A 24,712-nucleotide genomic window follows, 5' to 3' on the forward strand; every position below is an offset into this window, starting at 1 on the left:
AATGGGCTGAAATCCAGCCTGGGCTTCTTGCCATGCCAAGTGACTGAGTCTCTTGTGAAGAAAGGTTGCCCTTTTCTAACTGGTCTGCCCAGGAGAGGTACTTTTTACAACTTGTTCAAAAGCACCATATTGGCTAGCGGTGGCACTGATCCTCTCTCCACTTCCAGAAATGCTCCTTTGCTTATTCTTGCTTCCTTAGACCAGATGTTCTTGGTTAGGACTTTCTTTGGCAAGCTCAGCCTGATCTAAAACCGAACTTGTAACTTCTCGGCCAAAGCCTGTGCCCCTTTTGGCGTTCGTTACCCTACTCAATGGCACCACCATCCATTCATCCAGTCACGCAAGCTGGAAACTTGGAAGTGATCCTTTATGCCTCTTTTTTGTTTTTGTTTTTTTTTAAACTCCCCAGGATCCTTCCGTTCTGCTGATTCCAACTCCTAGGTATCTCTTGAATCTATCTCCATCTCTCCAGATTTACTCTCCTTGCTTGCTTTGAACCTAGTCCAAAAGCCTCTTTTTTTTTGAAGATGAGGTTTCACCATGTTGGTCAGACTGGTTTTGAACTCCTGACCTCAGGTGATCCACCCACCTCAGCCTCCCAAAATGCTAGAATTACAGGCGTGAGCCACCGTGCCTGGCAAAAGCCTCTTAACTCATCTCTGCCTCAGACTTATTCTATTGCCAGAATACATCTCAAATGCAAAACTTGCTTATTTTCTTTGCTTTTAGTTCCATGGCTTCTCACTTCCAACCCAAAGCCCAAAAATCTAAACACCTTTCCACACCACACACAGCCCTCAGTAACTAGCTACTCCCTATCACTCTATCTTTGTCATGCATTCTCATTCCCCTGTGCCTCTGCACAGGTTGATACTTCTGCTTTAAAATCCTACCCCCACCTCTTCCATTATCCTATCTTTTTCACATCCTTCAAGACCTAGCCATAGTTCCAGCACCTCGAATAAGACTTTACATAAAATAGACGTACAACAAATGCTTGTTAAATGACTATAAGGATGGATGGATGGATGAATGAATGGATGGATGAAAATATCATCTCATGGAGCCTTCCTATATTCCAGGAGGCAGAGTTTGTTCTGTGACATTCCCTTGTATTTACATACCTCAAACATAACACTTATTATATGGTTACATAATAATCTATTGCCATATCTATCTCTGCAACTAGACTATCAGCTCATTAAGTGCAAGTACTGTGTTTTGCTTACTCTAAATTCTTAGCATCCCGCCCACTATCTGGTACATAGGAGGCACTTAGTATTTGTTAAATAAAAGAACAATGATGAAAATAACTACACATCAAAAACTGTGAGATGCAGCCAAAGCAGTATTTAGAGGAAAATGACAGCCTTAAAAGAACATATTAGAAATGGAGGAAGGCTAAAATTAATGAAATTTTAAAATCAAAATAAATCTGTCTCATGAAGTTAGAAAAAGTAAAATCAACCCAAAGAAAGTAGAGGTAAAGAAATTTTAAGGCAGGGCGCAGTGGCTCACGCCTGTAATCTCAGCACTTTGGGAGGCCGAGGCAGGTGGATCACGAGGTCAAGAGATCGAAACCATCCCGGCCAACATGGTAAAACCCTCTCTCTACTAGAAAATACAAAAATTAGCTGGGCGTGGTGGTGCGTGCCTGTAGTCCCAGCTACTCGGGAGGCTGAGGCAGGAGAATTGCTTGAACCTGGGAGGCAGAGGTTGCAGTGAGCTGAGATTGCACCATTGCACTCTAGCCTGGTGCCTGGTAACAAAGCAAGACTCTGTCTCAAAAAACGCCTGTAATCCAAGCACTTTGGAGGCCAAGGCAGACAGATCACCTGAGGTCGGGAGTTCAAGACCAGCCTGAGCAACATGGTGAAACCCCATCTTAAAATAAAATAAAATAAAATAAAAAGACAAAATTAGTAAGTTTCTGGAAAGACTAACTAATAAACAAAGACTCTGGGAGGCTGAGGTGGGAGGATTGTTTGAGGTCAGGAGTTTGAGACTGGCCTGGACAACATAGTGACATAGAGTTTATCTTTTTTTTTTTTTTTTTTTTTTTTTTTTTCAGACGGAGTCTCACTCTTATCCAGGCTGGAATGCATTGGTGTGATCTCGGCTCACTGCAACCTTCGCCTCCCAGGTTCAAGCAATTCTCCTGCCTCAGCATCCCAAGTGACTGGAACTACAGGCACGTGCCACCACATCTGACTAATTTTTTGTATGTTTAGTAGAGATGGGGTTTCACCATGTTGGTCAGGCTGGTCTCGAACTCCTAACTTCAGGTGATTCACCCACCTCAGCCTCCCCTATTTCTATCTTTAAAAAAAGTTTTAAAAAAATAAGAGAAATTTTTAAATGTCCTACAGATATTAAAAGGATGAGGGGATCTTGTTGACCAGTACAAACCTTCAGGAAAGTGGTGCAGGTGCCGGCCTGCTGTATTCTCCTGGTTGTACAAGGTGAAAAGAGAAGAATGCCACAGGATACTGGTCCATTAGCACCTTTGCACTAGTTTGGTTGTTTTTTTTTTTTTTTTTTTTTTTTTTTTTGAGACGGAGTTTCGCTCTTGTTACCCAGGCTGGATGCAATGGCGCGATCTCGGCTCACTGCAACCTCCGTCTCCTGGGTTCAGGCAATTCTCCTGCCTCAGCCTCCTGAGTAGCTGGGATTACAGGCACGTGCCACCATGCCCAGCTAATTTTTTGTATTTTTAGTAGAGACGGGGTTTCACCATGTTGACCAGGATGGTCTCGATCTCTTGACCTCGTGATCCACCCGCCTCGGCCTCCCAAAGTGCTGGGATTATAGGCTTGAGCCACCGCGCCCGGCCTAGTTTGGTTTTTGACTAGGCAGCACTGCTTGCTCCTGAGGGGACCACTGACTATGCAAAAGCAGGTAGTATGCTGTTCCTCTCTGGGAGCTTAACAGGCCTGGGTGCTTATCAGCTCTCAGGATTCAAGGGACATTTGGGTTTTCCTGGCTATGTCTGAGACCTTGGCTGGCATTATGGGAATCAGATTCTACTACTCTGGAAAATTTATGCCTGCAGGCTTAATTGCAGGTACCAGTTTGCTGTTGGTCACCAAACTTGGAATCAGTACACTGAATAAAAACCCCATCAGTAGTAGTCATGTCAAACTTCCACTATTTTCAGGGTATTAACAGAAGTAAGTGTAGCAGTTTTGCATATTCTGCCATTTTATTTAATTAATTTATTTTATTATTCTTTTTTCTTTCTTTTTTTTTTTTTTTGAGATGGAGCTTCGCTCGTTACCCAGGCTGGAGTGCAATGGCACAATCTCGGCTCACCGCAACCTCCGTCTCCTGGGTTCAAGCAACTCTCCTACCTCAGCCTCCTGAGTAGCTGGGATTACAGGCAAGCGCCACCATGCCCAGCTAATTTTTGTATTTTTAGTAGAGACGGGGTTTCACCATGTTGACCAGGATGGTCTCGATCTCTTGACCTCTTGATCCACCCGCCTTGGCCTCTCAAAGTGCTGGGATTATAGGCGTGAGCCACCGCGCTGAGCCTATTATTATTTTTCTTTTCTTTTCTTTTCTTTTCTTTTCTTTTCTTTGTTTTAAAGTCAGGGTTTCACCAGGTTGGTCAGGCTGGTCTTGAACTCCTGATCCGCCTTGGCCTTGGCCCGCCTTGGCCTCCAAAGTGCTTGGATTACAGGCGTGAGCCACTGCACTCAGCCCCCTATTATTATTTTTCTAAGATAGAGTCTCGGCCGGGCGCGGTGGCTCATGCCTATAATCCCAGCACTTTGGGAGGCCGAGGTGGGTGGATCACAAGGTCAAGAGATCGAGACCATCCTGGTCAACATGGTGAAACCCCGTCTCTACTAAAAATACAAAAATTAGCTGGGCGTGGTGGCGAGTGCCTGTAGTCCCAGCTACTCGGGAGGCTGAGGCAGGAGAATTGCTTGAACCCAGGAGGCGGGGGTTGCAGTGAGCCGAGATCATGCCATTGGACTCCAGCCTGGGTAACAAGAGTGAAACTCCGTCTCAAAAAAAAAAAAAAGAAAAAAAATAGAGTCTCACTCTGTCGCCCAAGCTGAAGTGTAGTGGTGTGATCTCAGCTCTGTTTCCCAGGTTCAAGCAATTCTTCTGCCTCAACCTCCTAAGTAGCTGGGATTACAGGCGTGCACCACCACACCCAGCTAATTTTTTTTTTTTGTATTTTTATTAAAGATGGGGTTCACCACGTTGGTCAGGCTGGTCTCAAACTCCTGGGCTCAAGTGATCCACCCACCTTGGCATCCCAAAGTGCTGGGATTATAGATGTGAGCCACTGCACCCAGCCATCTGACATTTTACTTTAAAAAAAAAAAGGCAAGACACCATTGGCCAGGAACAATGGCTCATGCCTGTTAATTCTAGCACTTTGGCAGGCCAAGGCAGATGGATCGCTTGAGATCACGAGTTTGAGACTAGCCTGGGCAATATGGCGAAACCCTATCTCTACAAAAAACACAAAAATTAGCAGAGTGGTGGTGTGCTCCTGTAGTCTCAGCTACTCAGGAGGCTAAAGAGGGAGGATGGCTTGAGCCTGGCCTGTGGATGTCACAGTAAGCGGACACTTTGCCACTGTACTCCAGCCTGGGCAATAGAGCCAGACCTTGTCTAAAAAAAAAAAAAAAAAAAAAGATACCAAACTTGGCAGGGAAAAAGTTAGTTACCATTACAACCCCACAGATACCCTAATACAGTTTAATTCTTGTCCATTGGTGCTATATCTTTTTTCTGTATCTTATAGGTAAAATATCAAGGAATAAAATGTTAGGTGGCAATACTAGGGGCTTTGAAAGCTCATGCTGTGCTCAGAGGAACAGTGTGAAGAAAATCTCATGATAATTAGGATACCTGTTCTTTTGCTCATCTTAGGGCACAGACCTACTCTGACATTATCTTAAGTAGAGTATCAATGAAGATTAAGTTTGCTATAACTAAAAAAGGGGAGCCAGGTGCAGCAGTATGTGCCTGCAGTCCCAGCTACTCAAAAGGCTGAGGCAGGAAGATCACTTGCACTCAGGAGTTTAAAGCTAGTATGGGCAACATAGTAAGACCCTGTCTCTAAAAATAATAAAAAATAAATGAAATAATTAAAAGGGGGATATTATGAACTTTACATCCTTTAGATCAATTCCTTTCTTAATCACCTAGTCTCATGCCTACTTCTACGCAGCAGTGAAACTGCTCTCTTCAGTTACTAAAGTCGAAATTCAATGACTTATTCTTATGCTTCAACTCTCTTGATCTTCATATGTGCTACCAACCACCCATTCCATCTTGGTATTTCTTTCTTATGACACTCTCTTAGCTCTATTCTTCTTCCTTTTCTGTTTCCATTCCATTTCTTCCTCCTCCTCCCTCAACCCTGCTTCTCAATGGTGCAAACCTAAAAATCAACACAGTACTTCCCTCCTATCTTCCTTCCTTTCTTCTCACTCCCTCAGGAAGCTTCTTCAGCATGCTTTCAGTTACTTCAGTACAGATAATTCAAAAGTTAATGGTTCTAGTCAGATCTTTCACTACAATGTCTACAGATAAGACAGAAAATGTAGAGAGAAGAACGGAATGCCAAGATTCAAGACTAACCAATTAATTACAAGCAGTCATCGGGGTACCACTATGTGCTGGGTCTTTTTCTTTCAATTTGCTAGAGATATTTGTGTGTTTGCCTCTCTCCTATACAACATGGTTAGCCAATTCATAATCAGTTCATTTTAAGACACTGAAAGTTTAATCAAGAGCCTGATATTTATGTTTAACCTGTGCCTTATAGGGATCTATGCCTGGGAACAACAAACTGAAGAAGCTGGGCTCCAAAATGCTATTGTCTATTGTTTACCTGGTGTCAGCCATTAAAATTGCCTTTGGTTTCTAGGAAATATAAACGGGTGCTTTTTAAAAACGTAATGAAAGCCATGGACAATTCACATAAACAAGTCACAGAATTGCGCATGTAAACTTAGATTAAGGACCACAGTTAAGAAAGTGTTGCTGTAAGTGGCATACTGATTAATTTCTGGTACTGAATTATATGCTCATATCTCAACTTGTTCACCAACTCCATATGGCACTCCTTGTATTTCAATATAAAATCTGTTTCTTACACTCAATTTAAAAATGGGCGGGGATATGAATAGACATTTCTCCAAAGAAAATATATAAATGGCAAATAAGCACATGTAAAGATGCTAACATCATTAGCCATTAGGGAAATGCAAAACAAAACCACAATGAGATACCATCTTATTACCTCTAGAATGATAATAATAAAAAAGATAATAACAAGCATTGGTGAAGATGGGGATAAACTGGAATCCTCATATACTGCTGGTGGGAATGTAAAATGGTGCAGACACTTGGAAAAGCAGTCTGACAGTTCCTCAAAAGGCTAAACATAAAGTTACCATATGGCTGAATAATTCCGCCCCTAAGCATATACCCAAGAAAAATGAGTACATATGTCCACATAAAAACTTGTATACAAATGTTCATACTGGCACTATTCATAATAGCACAAAAGTAGAAGCAACCCATATGTCCATCAACTGATGAATAAACAAAGTGTGGTAGGCCCATACAATGGAATATTATTCAGCAATAAAAAGGAATGAAGGATATACAGCCTAAAATATGTAAACCTTGAAAACATTGTGCTAAGTGAAGAGCCAGTCATAAAAGACCACATATTTAATTCCATTTATATGAAATGTCCAAAGTCGGCAAATCTGGTGTACCAAAAGCAGACTGCTGGTTGCCTAGGACTGGAGGGAGGTTAGGGGGAATGATGGCTAATAGTTATGGGACTTCTTTTGGGAGTGATGGAAATGTTTTAAAATTTATTGTGGTGATAGTTATACAATGCTGTGAGTACACCAAAAAAACCACTGAATTGTACACTTCAAATGGATGAATTGTATGGTATGTGAATTGTATCTCAATAAAGCTATTAAGAACAGGTATCTTATAAAAATGTATGGAAAAAGCACTAATCATTAAAAAAATGGACAAATTGGGCATCATAAGAATGAACTCCTTAAAAGACACCATTTAGGAAAAAAACAACAAAAAAAAGCAAGAGTAGGGTGCCTGTAGTCCTAGTTACTCAGGAAGCTGAGGCAGAAGGATCCCTTCAGTTTGAGGCTACAATGTGCTATGACTGCATTGTGAACTGCCATTGCACTCTAGCCTGGGCAATATAGCAAGACTTCATCTCTCTCTCTCTCTTTTTTTTTTTTCTTGATGAGTCAGGGTTTCATTCTGTCACACAGGCTGAAGTACAGTGATGTAATCTCGGCTCACTGCAACCTCTGCCTCACGGGTTCAAGAGATTCTCCAGCCTTAGCCTCCGGAGTAGCTGGGACCACAGGTGTATACCGCCATGCCCAGTTAATATTTGTAATTTTTGCAGAGGCAGGGTTTTGCCATGTTGCCCAGGCTGGTCTCAAACTCCTGAGCTCGAGTGATCCTCCCACCTCAGTCTCCCTAAGTGCTGGGATTACAGGTACTGTGCCCAGCCTTAAAGTGTACTTTTTTTTTTTTTTCCAAGACAGAGTCTCGCTCTGTCACCCAGGCTGGAGTGCAGTGGCATGATCTTGGCTCACTGCAACCTCTGCCTCCCAGGTTCAAGCAATTCTCCTGCCTCAGTCCCCAGGCAGCTGAAATTACAGGTGCAACCCACCATGCCTGGCTTTTTTTTTTTTTTTTTGTATTTTTAGGAGAGATGGGGTTTCACCATGCTGGCCAGGTTGGTCTCGAACTGGCTGGTCTGAAACTCCTGACCTTGTGATCTGCACAAATATCAGTTGAGAACCTATTCCACACCAGGCTGTAGCTAAGCACCAGGAATACAATGATTAATAAAACAGATACAAGAACCAAGTACAATGGCACATGCCCATAATCCCTGTTACTCAGGAGGCTGGGGTGAGAGGATGCCTTGAGCCCAGGAGTGCAAGGCTGTAGTGTATCTGTGAACAGCCCTACGTTCCAGCTTGGGCGATCAAGTAAGACTCCATCTCTTCAATGAAAAATAAAATAAAAATAAAAATAAGGCCAGGTATCATGGCTCACACCTATAATCCCAGCACTTTGGGAGGCCGAGCAGGCTGATCACGAGTGGTGGGATTACAGGCATGAGCCACTGCATTCCGGCCTGGGTGACAGAGTGAGACTCTGTCTCAAAAAAAAAAAAACAAAAAACAGGCCGGGTACAGTGGCTCACGCCTGTAATCCTTGCACTTTGGGAGGCCAAGGTGGGTGGATCACCTGAGGTCAGGAGGGTTAGGAGTTCAAGACCAGCCTGGCCATCATGGTGAAACCCCATCTTTATATAAATAAATAAATGAAAATTTTTAAAAAAAACAAGAAAAAAAAAGGCTGGGTGCAGTGGCTCATGCCTGTAATCCCACCAGTTGGGAGGCTGAGGTGGGTGGATAACCTGAGGTCAAGAGTTTGAGACCAGCCTGGCCAACATGGCGAAACCATGTCTCTATTAATACAAAAATTAGCCAGGTGTGGTGGCACACGCCTGTAGTCCCAGTTACTTGGGAGACTGAGGCAGGAGAATTGCTGGAACCCAGGAGGTGGAGGTTGCAGTGAGCTAAGATTGTGCCACTGCACTCCAACCTGGGCAACAGAGTGGGACTCCGTCTCAAAAAATAAATAAATAAAATAAAAAAGAGAGCCAGGTGTGGTACCTCACACTTGTAATCCCAGCACTTTAGGAAGCCTAGGTAGGAGTATCGCTTGAGCCCAGCAGTTTGAGACCAGCCTGAGCACCACCAGGTTGCCAAAGGAGGGGTGAACCGGCCCAGGTCAGAAACAGAGCAGGTCAAAACTCCTGGGCTGATCTGTAGTGGAATCGAGCCTGTGAATAGCCACTGCACTCCAGCCTGCACAACACAGCGAGACCCTGTCTCTAAAAAAAAGAGACCAGCCTGAGTAAGATCCCCATTTCTAAAAAATTTTAAAAAATTAGTCATGCATAGTGGCATGCACCTGTCATCCCATCGGCTCAAGATGTTGAGGCGGGAAGATTGCTTGAGCCCAGAAGGTCAAGGCTTCAGTAAGCTGTGTTTGCACCCTTGTACTCCAGCCTGGGCAACAGAGCAAGACCCTGTCACCCTCTAAAAATGTTAATTTAAAAAATTCTAGAAAAAAAAAAAAAAAAAAAAAAACAGATTCCATCCTTATGTTGATGGTTTTGAGGGAGGAAGAGAAACATTAAACAAATTGCTACATAGTATCTATGTGATTACAAGTGTGACAATGCTACTTAGCTACAGTTGCCAGTTGTCACATAAGAATGTGGAGATGGTAATAGAGAAGGCCTGAGCGTTGATGCTATGAATGATCTCTGCTCCATTTTTCCTAGAATCAAAGAGTCAGAATGGGGTTCCAAACAGGAATGTCAGACCAATGACCAGTGCAGGCTTGTCCCACCAGTAAGAAGAAATGACATGCAGTACCAGTAAAAGCTACTCAAGTCTTCAAAAACTGAGCCAAGATCTCCCTGGCGGTGGAGCCTAGTCATGACTGGATAATAGAGGATAAACAAACACATAGTATAACCTCCAAGAACACATTTACACTAATACACAAACCCAAAACTGTCTCTCACTGTCTCTCTCTCTCTTTCACACACACTAACTCATGCCCATTTATGTATGTACAACATACCATCATAATCATAACCCACACTCCCAGCCTCGCACCTTCAAAGGTATATACACACCTCACACGAATACATACACACGGGCCACCATACCAGGCTGGCTGCTGCTCCACTCCTCACTCTCTGGGGTGCTAGCGGTGGGCTGTCCCTCTGGATCCTTTCCTTCTTCTTGCTTCTCCTGTAGAAGGCAAGCCTGATACCAGCTTCTTGTCCTCATGGTTTGGGATGAAGCCTTAGCCTCTGATCCTGGCCCCTACCTGGCTCTCTGGCCATGTGGTGTTCTAACCCAAACAGGCAGAATTTCTTCCAGGCCACCAGCTCCAGCAGACAACCCTTTTTTACTTGAGCACAGACTCATGTGAGCATGCACATCCTAATTAAACAGGCTGACTACCACTCTCCTTGTTATCCAGTAGAGAAACTGAGTACACAAAAACCTGCTTTGTGATGTTATGTGCCCAAGAGAATTCATGCTCTGTCCCTTCCAGCTTCTGCAGCTAGAGCCCTGTGTTCCCTGGTCTTTGGCCTAGCCACTGGACTCCAGTGATGGAGTATTCCAGCTGCCTGCACAACTACTTTCGGTGCTAGTTCACATGACCAAGTTTTAACCTTGACACTAGACTGAGATGGGAGCTCTGGAAAATCAGGAGAGTGATTAATTCATTTCCCTCCAATCAGGTTTAGGACTTGACTCAGGATGGAACCCAAAAATATGATGAGTGAGTCATTATGAGTGTCTTCTCTGCCCCAGCTCCATAACCTGGATTGATGGAGGGGACAGTGGGAATTAAGGCAAGGCTATAGCTTCCCTCTCCCTTCCCCACTGCCCTCTTCCTACCATAGCCTCTGGCTCCGACTCCTCCTCTGATGGGCTCTGGTATTCCCTGCGCTTCCTCTTCTTCATGGGTTTGAGGAGCTCAGAAGCGCTGGTGGAGCCTGAGGAGTTCTCCACTATGACTGACCTAAGGGAGGGCCAGCCTTAGGGAAAGAACCACCCGCCCTGCACCACCCAGCCCCTCTCCTAATCCCTGAACAGGAATGAGGCTTTGGGGGCTGAAGGCAGACCAAGTAGGGCTGCGACCTCCTCCCCTTACCGCTCCTGGAACAGCTGAGGGCAGCCATCATTAGAGGAACCAAGATCTGGACCCGCGGCTTGCTGAGGCCCGCACGCCTGGCACTGGCAGGTGCTATCATCCTCTGGGGGTTCCTGAGAGGGCTCTTCTGGAGGATTCTGGGGGTGGTCCTCTGCGGGGGCCAAATGGGCCTCAGGCCTCCCTCCCCATCGCAGCCACACTCAGGCTCCGCCCACGCCCCCTCAGGCCCTGCCTCTGCTTTGGTCCGTCTCCACACCAGATGGCCTTCTTCAGCCTCCTCCACCCCAGGACCACCCCGGGCCCCGCCCCCGCCCCCGGTCTTCCTGGAGCTCAGGCCTCACCACACCCGCACAGGGCCCAGCTCAGGGCCTGGGGAGCAGGGCTCCTACCCGGCTGTCGGGGACCCGCCTCGCCATCTCCAGCCGGGACCCCGCCATCTTTGTATTCGGTCACGCCTTCCCGCCGCAGCTCGGGGGTCGGGGGCTGCTCCACTGCCGCCATGTTCAGCGGCTTGTACTCGCTTATCCGGAACTGGAGCGCGGGAGGGTCTGAGGATCGCGACTTCCGTATGGGCCCTTGACCCACCTCGGAGTCGGTGTCATGGCCCTCTCATTGCCTCATGCCAGCTCACGCCCCTCAGCAGGCCTCAAGACTCAAGTCAGGGTGCCTCACTCCGAGCTATACTAGCCAAACCCTCATTCCAGGCCACGCCCCCAAGCACCTGCTGGGTCCAGTCCCAGGGTGCCCCACTCTAAACCACGCCCCCAGGCTCCCACAGGCCCAGTCCCATGGTATACCACTCTAAGCCACACCCCCAGACTCCCACACGCCCAATCAGGGTGCCCCATTCTAAGCCACGCCCCCAGACACCCACAGGCCCAGTCCCAGAGTGCCTCACTCCAAGCCACGCCCCCATAGTACCTAGGGCCTTGGAAAGCTTCAACTCAAGCTTCGCCCAACGATTCCCTCACTCAAAGCCCAGCCTTAGGGTCCATCATCTTAGCCAGCTTCCCCAACTTCTGCCTCAGGTCCGGCCTCCGGGCCCGCAAGCCCCGCCCCATGGCTGTGGTTTACAAAGCTTAGCCAATCCCCACAGACACTGACCCGCAGGCCGCTCCCAGGGGGCGGGACCACGGCCTCTGTCCATTCCAGAAGCCGCACTGTGCTGGCGCTGGAGCTGGCCGGTCCCGCGCTAAACTGCGGCAGGACGGTGGCAGGAACGGGTTCGCTGCCTGCCACTTGCTCCGGGACGCCCACGTGGATTGGCTCCCGGGGAAAGCAAGAGACATCCAGAGCACTGCTGGGCAGGCTGAGGGTGGCCGAGCTGGCTGTAAACAGATATACAAATAAACACGACACGGGTAAGTCTAGTGGCCCTGCATGAGTCCTGCCATGCATGTGTAGGCATGTGAAGGAAGGCAGGTGGAGAGTGAAAACGGTCATCCCCTCTCCAGGATCCACACTTGCTTGAACAAGTACAGACATGCTCTTCCTCCCCAGACTCCTACCCTAGCTTGACCCACCTGGAATGATGAAGGCAGTTGCGGGCAGGTGAGGACCAGAACCGGGGCTGTCTCTGGCCACCAAATGCACGCTGACCTCCCCTGTAGACGGCCCCTTCAGTGTCCTCAGCATCTCCATTTCAGCATGCCCCTCCATCCTGTCAGGCCTGCAAGCCAAACATAGCCCCCAAGGTGATCAGATGGGGACCTTTGTTATAGAAGCAATGGTGATGTGAAGGGATGGGGCTCTTTGAGAAGCTGGCTACCTTCAAACCTGTAACCTGCAAAGAAATGCCTCTGCCCTGTGGGGAGTAGGGTGACTTCAGAGACCAGCATCAGGTCTGGCTCCTGTTCTGGCCAGGCCCTGCACCTCCCCAGACTCTGTAAGGATGGGCAGGGTGGCATATATGAGGGTACTTTGTAAACTGTAATGTACAGAACTGACTCTGGGGAGCATGACTCAGGTCAAGGTTCTGTCTGCAATTGTCTTCAGAACATAGCCCAGGCCACATCCAAACTCACTTTTTCTTGACCCCACCTCTATCCCCACTAGATTCACTCCATCCTCCCTCTGGGGATTCAGAGACCTTAAGTATCAGGTTTTCCTTCACCCTTACAGGGTTCATCTTCCTGGGAGGTGGGATCTTTCCTGATCATGTTCTTTTATGGCCCTGTCCACCACTCCCTCCAACCCCAAGCACAGGGTGGGCAGTCAAACATCTGTTGAACAAATGTATGCATCTGAAGAGCATGAAAATGTAGTGTATGACAATGCAGTCAAGTCAGTATGTGATTTTGTTTTAATAAAGCAAAGGCAGTAGAAGCATTTAATAGAGCTCTTTCAATAGGTAAAGACAAAGACCTAGAGATACAAAGAATATACTTAATATCTATTTATTCAGCACCTAAAATGTATTGACCGCTCTCCTACATGCCTTACTAGCACTGTCTGGCATTTTCTGTGATAATGAGAATGTCCAGTACCTAAGCTGTCCAACACTATAGGCACGAGTCTCATGTGGCTACTGAGCTCTTGAAATGGGCTATGATTGAGGAACTGAATTTATTTTATTTTAATTAAATTTAAATAGTGACCGGTAGGTGGGTACAGTGGTGCATGACTGTAGTCCCAAGTTCTCTGGAGGCTGACATGGAAGGATGGCTTGAGTCCAGGAGTTTGAGGCTAGCCTGGGCAACATAACGAGACCCTGTCTCTGACAATAAACAAATGGCAACAGTAGCTATGCCTATAGCAAGACCCTGTTTCTGACAATAAATAAATAAATAACGACAGTAGCCATGACTGTTTTATTGGACAGCACAGCTTTATACGTATTAAAATTGGCCTGTCAGTGCTACCTCCAAAACACAGTGAAGGTCTAACCACTTCTCTCCATCTCCATTGCTACCATGCTAGTCCCAGCCAATGTCAGCTCTCTTTGGACTTCTGAAATTGCCTTCAACCCATCTCCCTGCTTCCTTTCCTGCCCCCCTACAATCTACTCTCCAGTAAGAAAAGGCTTTAAAGCCGGGCGCGGTGGCTCAAGCCTGTAATCCCAGCACTTTGGGAGGCCGAGGCGGGTGGATCACGAGGTCAAGAGATCGAGACCATCCTGGTCAACATGGTGAAACCCCGTCTCTACTAAAAATACAAAAAATTAGCTGGGCATGGTGGCGCGTGCCTGTAATCCCAGCTACTCAGGAGGCTGAGACAGGAGAATTGCCTGAACCCAGGAGACGGAGGTTGCGGTGAGCCGAGATTGCGCCATTGCACTCCAGCCTGGGTAACAAGAGCGAAACTCCATCTCAAAAAAAAAAGAAAAAAAAAAAAAAAAAAAAAAGAAAAGGCTTTAAAAACATAAACCAAATCACATCATTTCCCCGTCTAAATTCCTCAATGGCTCTCTATGGCCCTTACAGTAAAATCAAAGTGCTTTGCCCTAGAAAATCTGACCCCTGCTTTTCTCTCTGGCCTCATCCTTCACCAGTCTTCCCCTGTTCTCTCCACTCAACAGACTCTGGTTTGCTTCTGTTGCTTGACCAACATTCCCACGTCACAGCCTTTGCCCTTGCTGTTTGTCCCCATGGAATGCCCTTCCCCAGGCTCTCTGCTTGACTGGCTCCTTCCCATCCTCCAGGCCTCAACTCAATAGTCACCTCCTCAGAAGAGGTCTTTCCTGACCAAGCAATTAAAAAAATTTTTTTTTGAGATAGAGTCTCGCTCTGTTGCCCAGTCTGGAGTGCAGTGGTGCCATCTTGGTTCACTGCAACCTCTGTCTCCCAGGTTCAAGCAATTCTCCTACCTCAGCTTCCTATCTGGGATTACAGGTGCACACCACATAGCCCAGCTAATTTTTGTATTTTTAGTAGAGACGGGGTTTCACCATGTTGGCCAGGCTGGTCTGCAACTCCTGACTTCAGGTGATCCACCCACCTCGGCCTCCCAAAGTGCTGGGTTTACAGGTGTGAGCCATCAACCCCAGCCTGACCAAGGAAAAGCAGCACACCCCTTACCCCATTCCACCACTATCTGTCTCGTTACTATTATGTATTTCTTTCTTGCTCATCCTTCAGTATAATCAACAGTGATCTTCATTTATTTTTGTGTTTGATCAGTCATCTCCACATAAATGCTGACTGTCTTGTTCGTTGCTATATCCCCAACACTTAGTACCTGGCACACAGTAGGTGCTTAATAAGTACTTGTGTTGGATTTCAGTAACTTGAACTTGTTAATAAGAAACACTGCATGGGGCCAGCTTGGTGGCATGTGCCTGTAATCCCAGCTACTGGGGAGGCTGAGGTAGGAGAATCGCTTGAACCAGGGAAATGGAGGTTGCAGTGAGCCGAGACTGCGCCACTGCACTCCAGCCTGGGTGACAGAGCAAGACTCCATCTCAAAAAACAAACAAACAAACAAACAAACAAAAAACACTGTGTGGACCCAATGCAGTGGTTCACACCTCTAATCCCAGCACTTTGGAGGCCGAGGTAGGAGCCTGGGCGACACAGGGAGAACCTGTCTCTATAAAAAAATTTAAAAATAAAAATTAGCCAGGTGTTACAGTACATGCCTGTAGTCCAGCTACTCCAGAGGCTGAGGTAGGAAGATTGCTGGAGCCCAGGCCAAGGTTGCAGTGAGCCACGATCTCACCATTGTGTTCCAGTCTAGGTGACTGGGCAACATAACGAGACCCTGTCTCTGACAATAAACAAATAGCAAGTGAACAGAGCAAGATACTGTCTCTAAAGAAAAAAAAAAATTAGCTGGGCTCAGTGGCTCACGCCTGTAATCCCAAAACTTTGGGAGGCTGAGATGGGTAGATCACCTAAGGTCAGGAGTTCAAGACCAGCCTGACCAACATGGTGAAACCCCATTGCTAGTAAAATACAAAAAAATTAGCCAGGCGTGGTGGCAGGCACTTGTAATCCCAGCTATTTGGAAGGCCGAGGCAAGAGAATCGCTTGAACCCGGGAGGTGGAGGTTGCAGTAAGCCAAGATCGCACTACTGCATTCCAGCCTGGGTGACAAGGCAACAGAACAAGATTCTACCTCAAAAAAAAAAAAAAAAAAGTATAAAACATAATTTCCTGAATATCAATTCCAATTTGTTTGCTCTGAACAGCTGAATGGTACTTGTACCATTTGAAATACCTTTAAATAGAGTTAGGCCAGACGTGGTGGCTCACGCCTGAATTCCCAGCACTTTGGGAGGCCAAGGTGGGTAGATCAGTTTGAGCTCAGGAGTTGGAGACCAGCCAACATGGTGAAACCCCATCACTACAAAAAGTACAAAAGTTAGCTGGGCAGGACAGGCGCTATGGCTCACCCCTATAATCCCAACACTTTGGGAGGCTGAGGTGGGCAAATCAGTTGAGGCCAGGAGTTCAAAACTAGCCTGGGCAACATGGTGAAACCCCATCTCCATCTCTACTAAAAATACAAAAAATTAGGTGGGCGTGGTAGCACATGCCTGTTATCTCTGCTACTTGGGAGGCTGTGGCAGGAGAATCGCTTGAACCAGGAGGTGGAGGTTGCAGTGAGCCAACATCACACCACTGTACTCCAGCATGAGCGACAGAGTGAGTCCTAAAAAAAAAAAAAAAAGCTGGGCATGGTGGCACATGCCTGTAATCCCAGCTACTCGGGAGGCTGAGGCTGGAGAATCACTTGAATCCAAGAGGCAGAGATTACAGTGAACCAAGATCATGCCACTGCACTCCGGCCTGAGTGACAAAGTGAGGCCCTGTCTCAAAAAAATAAATAAATAAGCCGGGCGCGGTGGCTCAAGCCTGTAATCCCAGCACTTTGGGAGGCCGAGGCGGGTGGATCACGAGGTCAAGAGATCGAGACCATCCTGGTCAACATGGTGAAACCCCGTCTCTACTAAAAATACAAAAAATCAGCTGGGCATGGTGGCGCATGCCTGTAATCCCAGCTACTCAGGAGGCTGAGGCAGGAGAATTGCTTGAACCCAGGAGGCAGAGGTTGTGGTGAGCCGAGATCGCGCCATTGTACTCCAGCCTGGGAAACAAGAGCGAAACTCCGTCTCAAAAAAAAAAGAATAAATAAAATAAAATTAAATAAATAAATAAATAAATAGAGTTAATCTTTTTATTCTAAACACTGGCAGTTAAGAGTGAATGTGGTTACTTCTGAAAGAATTTTACTCTGGTCAAAACCTATCACGTTTCAGGTCTTTTGAAGAAGCTGGATTTGAAGATTGCCTTTCTATTTGGGTTTGCTGCCTTTTTTCCAACAAACATTGGAGGACCAAGTAGGTGTCAGCACCATTCTGTGCTCTGGGGTTACAGTCACAAACATGACAAAATGCTCTCATAAAGTTTATATTCTGGAGATAATGGATGAGATTGGGGCTGGAAGCATAAATTTAAAGACCAGCATGTATAGCTGTCGTTTAAAACCACAGAACTGGGGTGAGGCCTGGTGGCTCATGCCTATAATCCTAGCACTTTGGGAGGCCAAGGTGGGAGGATCACTTGAGCCCAGGAGTTTGAGACCAGCATGGGCAACATAGTAAGACATTGCCTCTACGAAAAATTTTTTAGAGAAGGAAAAATTTTGTAGGAAAGGAAGGGAAAGGAAAGGGAAAAGGAAAAGGAAAGGAAGAAAGAAAGGAAAGGAGAGAAAGGAGGGAGGAAGGGAGGGACGGAGGGAGGGAGGAAGGAAGGAAGGAAGGAAGGAGGGAAGGAAGGAAAGAAAACCATGTTGCTGAGTATAAAGAAAACAGCGGGAAAGGAAAGGTGGAAGAAAAAAGGCAGGAAGGCAGAAAGGAACGGAGGGTGGGACGGAGGGACGGAAATCACAGAGCTGAGTATAAAGTAAACAGTGGGGGGCAGAAAAAAAAAAGAAAACAGTGGGAAGCTTGGAGCACATCCACATTTATAGGTTGGGAAGAGGAAGAGGGTCTAGCAAAAGAGACTGAGAAGGAGTCTGTCATGAAGTGGGAGGGGACTCGGAAGAACCTGGGTTTCTGGTAGACACTGAAGAAAGTTTTCAGTCTTAGGCTGTCCGCCCCTCTTGGAATTGCTCTGAGCTGAGGGAGCTACCTCACTTGAAGGCTCTCCTGGAAACAGCCAATGATGAGTTGCTCTGAGGTATAAAGACGCCCCCCGACCCCCTTGCCTTACTTTGGAACACCTCTGCAGGGCCATCTCGATTCCAGAGCTTCCATTAGGTCAGGCTGAGGCCTCTGCTGAGACATCAGCAGTTCGGCTTCTTCCTCCACCCAACCCGTCTTCGTTCTCCTACTGGTGATATTCACAAGAGTACTCCAAAAAACCTACACTCAAATCTTGCTGTTGGAGTCTGTTTCCAGGGGACCGGACCTAAAACAACCATTGCAGCCGCAGCCCAGAACTGTGCACATAGTAGATGCTCAATAAATATTGGCCGAATGTGTCCATCTGTATTTTCTCTTGATGTCTCACAAGGTTTCCTCAATCCCTTGCCTTCCAAGACCTTGTGTACAAAAATGCCTAATAAATGTCCTCACTATAGGTGCTGGGTGGCGAGTAGACCCCTCGACAGATACCCCAAAAACAACACACTGCGAGGCTGAGCGCCAAAAACTTGGGACCTCGGCCCCGCCCCTCACCGCAGCTGCTGCCCGAAGCGGCCCTGAACCCTGGGTTCCAGGATCGGGCCCCGCCACCCCCCTCCTGGGACTGTATAGGCAAAGGCGGGCAGGGTGGTCACTGATCCGACAGCTCTGCAGAACGGTTACTTTTTAAAAAGCCAAAATGGCGGAATTCTTTTTATTCTTTCTCTTTATGGGGAAAAAAAAAAAGGGAGGGGGAAGAAATAAAAAGAGAAGGAAAAAAATTCCATATTCCATTATAAAAATCGAAAATTAATGACAGGAAAGTTTGCCAAATAACCCATTTCAAAGGAAAACCAAAACCCCGCCCTCCACACTTCCTTTCCATTAATGAAAAACTCTTAATTGATTGCAGATCTCCAAAAACGCAGCCTCCGCCCTCCTCGGCCCTTCGGATAGCCGCCCGAAGCCATGCCGCAGGGTCCGCAGGGTCCGCCGGGCCTGGAGTCTCGCACCCGCCCGGCCCCCTCCGCGCTCCGCCCAGACCGCTCTCTCCGGCGTTTTCCTGAACCTCCCCAGCCCGAGATCCCCGCCCGAGGCACTCGGAAGGATCGAGGCGCCGGGCTGCAGACTCGAGTCCTCGCCGCCCTGGGCTGAGCGGGGTGGCGCGGGGCCCAGGGGCCGCAGGGTCGGAGCCCACGCGCCGCGGGGTGCTTACCTGCCCCACCAGCCGGTGGCCGCCCAGCGCAGAGCTCCGGTCCGAGCCGTGCGCCGCGCGCCTGCGCGCTCGGGGGGGCGGGTCCGCCTCACTGCAGGACGCAGAGCGCGGGGCCAGCGCGCCGGGCACATCTGCCCGGCCAAGGCCCAGGTTTCGCGTGCGCCCGCGCCCCCTTGCCTGCCTCCGAGGCCCTGGTTGTGCGCGCCTCATCCCCCTCTCCCTAGGACCGGTTTGCTGCGCGGGCGTGAGGGTCGAGATTTTTCCTGCCCCGCAACTCCTGCATCACGGCTAGCAGAGCACGGGGTGTCGGGGCGCAGGGACCTCGGAGCTCTGAGAGAGAGCCAGGAGGGCTACCGAACTCAGTGGTTGGTGACCAAAGACGAGGCTGCACCCGGGCACGCACCCCAGCCGAGTGCCTGCTCTGTCCAACGCCTTCCCAACGCTCCTGCTGTCCCCCTGGAGGAGGGGAGTTCAGGAGCCTCAGAAAACTGCCTCAGGAAGGGTGAAGGGCACCTGCGACCGAAGAGAAGGAACCCTGGTGTGCGGACTCTGGACCTGGCCCTGCCCGGCATCAAGGGCGGCATTAGCGGCGTCTGCTTTTGGGTGACCCCACTGCCACGGGCTGGGGAACACCACTATCCCCTTGGTCCTCCATTTCGACATGTGTCAAGACTATCACCTACTTCATGGCTTACGGTCGTTTTCAGTTTGGGTTCCTGGGGTGCTGTAGCAGTCACTGCTCCTCTCTGCTTCAGTTTGACTGATCTCTTTGCCTCCACCTGATCTCTCTAATTAACCAAATCTCTTTGTTATTGGTTCTGGTAACACAAGATACCTGTTTCGCTGACCCGTACCACAGCTGTCACTTCACATAGATTTTAGTAATTCATGAGGCTAAGAGGTTTCAAGCTCCAAGAGGGAAGGAAACATTAGTTTTTGTATTCCTAGTACCTATCCCAGAGCTGGGCACAGCGTGGGTACTTAATAAATATCTGTTGAGTGACTAAATGATGTACTGTATGTAGATGAAAACGGGCAACTTTTGATACAGTCCACCATCCAGCCCCCTTCCCCACACCAATGACTTAATTTAATCCCTTGTGTTTTTGTTTTTGTTTTTGTTTTTTTTGAGATGGGGTCTCGCTATGTCGCCCAGACTGGAATGCAGTGGCTATTCACAGGCGGCATCCCACTACTGATCAGCACCGGAGTTTTGACCTGCTCCGTTTCCGACCTGGGCCAGTTCACCCCTCCTTAGGCAACCTGGTGATCCCCTGCTCCCGGGAGGGCACCATACTGATGCTGAACTTAGTGCGGACACCCAATCTGCATAGCGCACTACAGCCCAGAACTCTTGGGCTCAAGCGATCCTCCTACCCCAGCCTCCCGAGTAGCTGGGATTACAGGCACTCGCCACCCCACCAGCTAATCCCTTGTTTTTACAAAAGAGGAAATTGAGATCTACTTGGCTTTAAGTCATGGCCAGGAGTCAGACCCCAGGCTCCTGACCCCCTCCCAGGCCACATGAGAAAAGGGTTCCTAAAGACATGTAGGCAAATTCTCCAAATTGCTGTGATCAACAGGTTTAAATTTATGCAGAATTTAACTATTCTGGTTGCCACGCCAACGCATTGCATGTGTTCTTCCTTGCTGCGATGTCAATTTTTAATCACATCTCATATTATTGGGAACAGGATTGCATCAGTGAAGGATGCTGGTTGCCATAACAATGGATGCCTCTTTCTGCACATTGATATACACACAACCATCCACTCACTTTTCTCTTATTTCAACCCAGACTGTGCTTGATCTAGATTCCAAAGGTTTATTTTAAGTATTCAGAAGATTAAAAGAAAGTGGTGAACCTACACAAACACATGGATTCTCAATAACAAAGGCATCTTTCAGATGGTGATTAAGAAAGACAAGTGGAATTTGAGCTAGCAAGACCTAGACGCAAACAAACTAACATGGATGTGAGTTGCTGAGACATTATTTTTCTGCCTATTGATAGTATTTTTGTGGCTCACACCTATAATCCCAGCACTTTGGGAGGCTGAGGTGGGAGGATTGCTTGAGCCCAGGAGTTTGAGAGCAGCCTGGGGCAACATGGCAAAATCCTGTCCCTACAAAAAAAAAAAAAAAAAAAATTTAACTGAGCGCACAGCTGTAGTCCTCCCTAGCTACTAGGGAGGCTGAGGTGAGAGGATTGCTTGAGCCCAGGAGATCAAGGCTGCAATGAGCCAGGGGTGTACCACTGCATTCCAGTCTGGGCAAAAGAGAGAAATCCTGTCTAAACAAACAATCCCCACCTCTCCAGAAACAACAACAACAAAACTAGTATTTTGGTGGTCTTGATACCTGGCTTATTTCCTTGAATACCTTCTGGAGTCGTGCAAACAAACCAGATATCAAAACCACCAAATACTGGGGTGAAGAGCTGCTCCCACGGTAATATGATCTGGGGAAGTTTCTGCCTCAGGTAGCCAGAGTTTCCCCTTCCAGTAACAGTCTGCCTTCAGGAGCAAGTGAGCAATTCCAACCCTCCCCTCAAGTGACAACCCCCTCTTTTAGAAGTTAACAGCCCCCGTTGTCTTCTCCATGTGGACCCCCTGCTCAAGCGTGGACCCAAAATTTTTTGAAATGCTGATGAGTCAAAGCACTAAGAAAACTGTTGTTTGGGACAGGCATAACAGCCCACACCTGTAATCCCAGCAATTAGGCCAAGGTGAGAGGATTGCTTGAGGCCAGGAGTTCAAGACCAGCCTGGTCAACATAATGATGTAACAGGAAAAGTTCCCTTATCACCCTAGCAGGGTGTGTGACACAGAGAGTAACTGGCTTCTTTCATGCCCTGCAGCTCCAACCCTAGGGGGAATACATAAACAGGAAGGTCGGGAGCCTGAGCTCCAACCCCACAGCAGGATCTGGAGTTGAGTATTTACAGCTCCTGAAGCCCCAGCAGGCAGGTGTTACAGTGTGCTCTTCAGTTTAGACGTTGGCTATTTTAATCATCTCAGTTAGACTCTCTGCCTTATTGAAAGGACAGAGGGTGTTCTGTATCCTGGGTTCTTGTCCTAGTGTGCTGGAAAAATCGGATTACTCATGGGCTTGGAGAATGAGTGCAAGGTTTTATTGAATGGTGGAGTTAGCTCTCAGCAGATGGATGGGGAACAAGAAGGGGGTTGGAGTGGGAAGGTGGTCTTCCCCTGGAGTTGCAACACTCAGTGACCAGGCTCTCCTTCGACCACCCTCGGCGGAATTTCCCTCGGCATCCGAGTCATTCTGCAGTTGATGGCCTGTCAGGGTCTGTGTCTTCTTTTTCTGATGTGTCCCTCTTGACATACAGCCACTTGTATGTGTGCCCACTAGGGTCTTGGGTTTTTTTTGTTGTTGTTGTTTTGTTTTTTTTTTTTTGAGATGGAGTTTCACTCTTGTTACCCAGGCTGGAGTGCAATGGCGGGATCTCGGCTCACCGCAAACTCCGCCTCCTGGGTTCAGGCAATTCTCCTGCCTCAACCTCCTCAGTAGCTGGGATTACAGGCACGCACCACCATGCCCAGCTAATTTTTTGTATTTTTAGTAGAGACGGGGTTTCACCATGTTGACCAGGATGGTCTCGATCTCTTGACCTCGTGATCCACCCGCCTCGGCCTCCCAAAGTGCTGGGATTACAGGCTTGAGCCACCGCGCCCGGCTGAATATAATTTTTAAAAGACCCAAATTGAACTTCTAGAGATAAAAAAAAAAATGTTTGAGATGAGAAATATACAGGATTCATCTTATAGTTCCAAAAATGAAAAGAAAAACAAAGCAAAGCACATTGATGGGCATTAATCCAAGGGCAAAAGAAACAACATGTGCTCCAAATGACTACCACTGGAATAATTTGCACGACAAAATAAAGTAATATTAAATTATCAGCTAAAGAATAAAATTAATACCCAGGAGTGTACACTGATATAAAAATAATTGAATAAATTAATAAATAGAGAGATGAGACAAATCTCCCATTCAGAGGGATTCTCATGCAGAGGGATTCCCATGCAGAGTGATTAGAGTAGATATTCCACCCTAAAGAAAAGAAAGCATAATTCCCCACCTGTCTTAGTCTGTTTTCTGGTGTAGTAACAGAATACCACAGACTGGACAATTTATAAACAATAGACGGTTATTTGGCTTATGGTTCTGGAGGGAGGGAAGTCCAAGAGCATGGCACCAGCATCTAGTGAAGGCCTTTGTGCTGTATCATAACATGGCAGAAGGGCAAGTGAACACTTATAAAGAGAGGAAATTTGGCTGAACTCAACTTTAAAAAAAAAATTTTTTAAAGATAGGATCTTTCAGCTGGGCATAGTCACTCACATCTGTAATCCCAGCACTTTGGGAGGCTAAGGTGGGTGAATCATCAGAGGTCAGGAGTTCAAGACCAGCCTGGCCAAAATAGTGAAATCCCTGTCTCTATTAAAAATACAAAAAAATTAGCCAGGTGTGGTGGCAGGCACCTGTAATCCCTAGGAGGCTGAGGCAGGAGAATCACTTGAACCTGGGAGGCAGAGGTTGCAGTGAGGCAAGATTACACTACTGCACTCCAGCCTGGGGACAGATCGAAAGAGCAAGACTCCTCTCAAAAACAACAGCAACAACAACAACAACAACAAAAACAATAAAATGGTAGGGTCTCACTATGTTACCCAGGCTGGAGTGCAGTCACTGTTCACAAGAATCATAGCACATTGTACATTCTTGAACTCCTAGGCTCAAGCAGCCCTCCTGCCCCAGCCTCCCAAGTAGCTGGGACTATAGGTTCTTACTCAGCTGATGCTCAGCTTCATCCTTTTTATCAGAAACCCACTCTTGTGTTATCTAACCCACTCCTGAGATAACAGCGTTAATCATCCTGACCTAATCACCTCCTGAAGGTCCTGCCTCTTTATTACACTGGTAATGAAATTTCAACATGAGTTTGGGAGGGGACATTCAAACCATAGCACTACTCCTCAAATGTGGGTTACATATAGACTTCCTTCGAAAGAGCACAGTATGGCAAGGGATGGGGAGGGAGATTAGTAACTACAGTGTGGGTATCAGCGACTCTGACAAATTTTCTACTGGACTTTGGAAATATACCGTTGCACTTACATTTGTGAAAAACTAGGTCTATATCCACTAGGAAAATTTGAGTCAGTGAGGGCCAAAGCCTAATTATTTCCTTTTCCCCTACCCTGCTAAGTATCTGAAACTTGCTCTCAACACGCCCTTAGAATTCATGTCTTACGACGATGCTGAGGAACCCAATGGAAAAAATCGAGCTGTATTAATTTTCTGTTGCTGCTATAACAAGTTACCACCAAATTAGTGCCTTAAAACACCTAACATACATTTATTATGCCATAGTTCTGGATGTCAAGTCCAAAATGGGTTTCACTTGGCCGTAAGGTGTCAGCAGGGCTGCATTCCTTTCTGGAGGCTCTAGGAGAGAATCCAGTTTCTTGTGTGTTCTAGCTTCTACAGGCTGTCTACTTTCTTTTTTTTTTTTTTTGAGAGGGGGTTTCTCTTTTTTTTTTTTTTTTTTGGGGGGGGGGGGGGGGTTTTCTCGTTTTTCACGCGGGGGGGGGGAATGTCGAGGGTTTGGCTCCGCG

General features: G+C 47.2%; 1 protein-coding gene across 3 annotated transcripts in view; it reads right to left on the reverse strand.

The window, feature by feature from the left end:
• The window catches only part of L3MBTL1 (L3MBTL histone methyl-lysine binding protein 1), a 44,721-nt gene extending 25,591 nt beyond the window's left edge, over nucleotides 1-19,130 (reverse strand). The window contains exons 1-7 of one of the 3 annotated variants that reach the window (XM_032294913.1): nucleotides 19,071-19,130; nucleotides 12,312-12,457; nucleotides 11,893-12,116; nucleotides 11,178-11,319; nucleotides 10,789-10,939; nucleotides 10,533-10,656; nucleotides 9,788-9,872 (exon numbers count right to left, since the gene is read on the reverse strand). In XM_032294913.1, coding sequence (XP_032150804.1) covers nucleotides 9,788-9,872; nucleotides 10,533-10,656; nucleotides 10,789-10,939; nucleotides 11,178-11,319; nucleotides 11,893-12,116; nucleotides 12,312-12,447 — 862 coding nt within the window. In that variant the 5' untranslated portion in view covers nucleotides 12,448-12,457; nucleotides 19,071-19,130. The other 2 variants (XM_032294915.1, XM_032294914.1) reach the window with 2 other exon arrangements.
• Nucleotides 19,131-24,712: the final 5,582 nt, after the last annotated feature.

This window comes from Sapajus apella, unplaced genomic scaffold (genome assembly GCF_009761245.1).
Source record: "Sapajus apella isolate SASKATOON/1434 unplaced genomic scaffold, GSC_monkey_1.0 scaffold33, whole genome shotgun sequence".
NCBI classification, from domain to species: domain Eukaryota; kingdom Metazoa; phylum Chordata; class Mammalia; order Primates; family Cebidae; genus Sapajus; species Sapajus apella.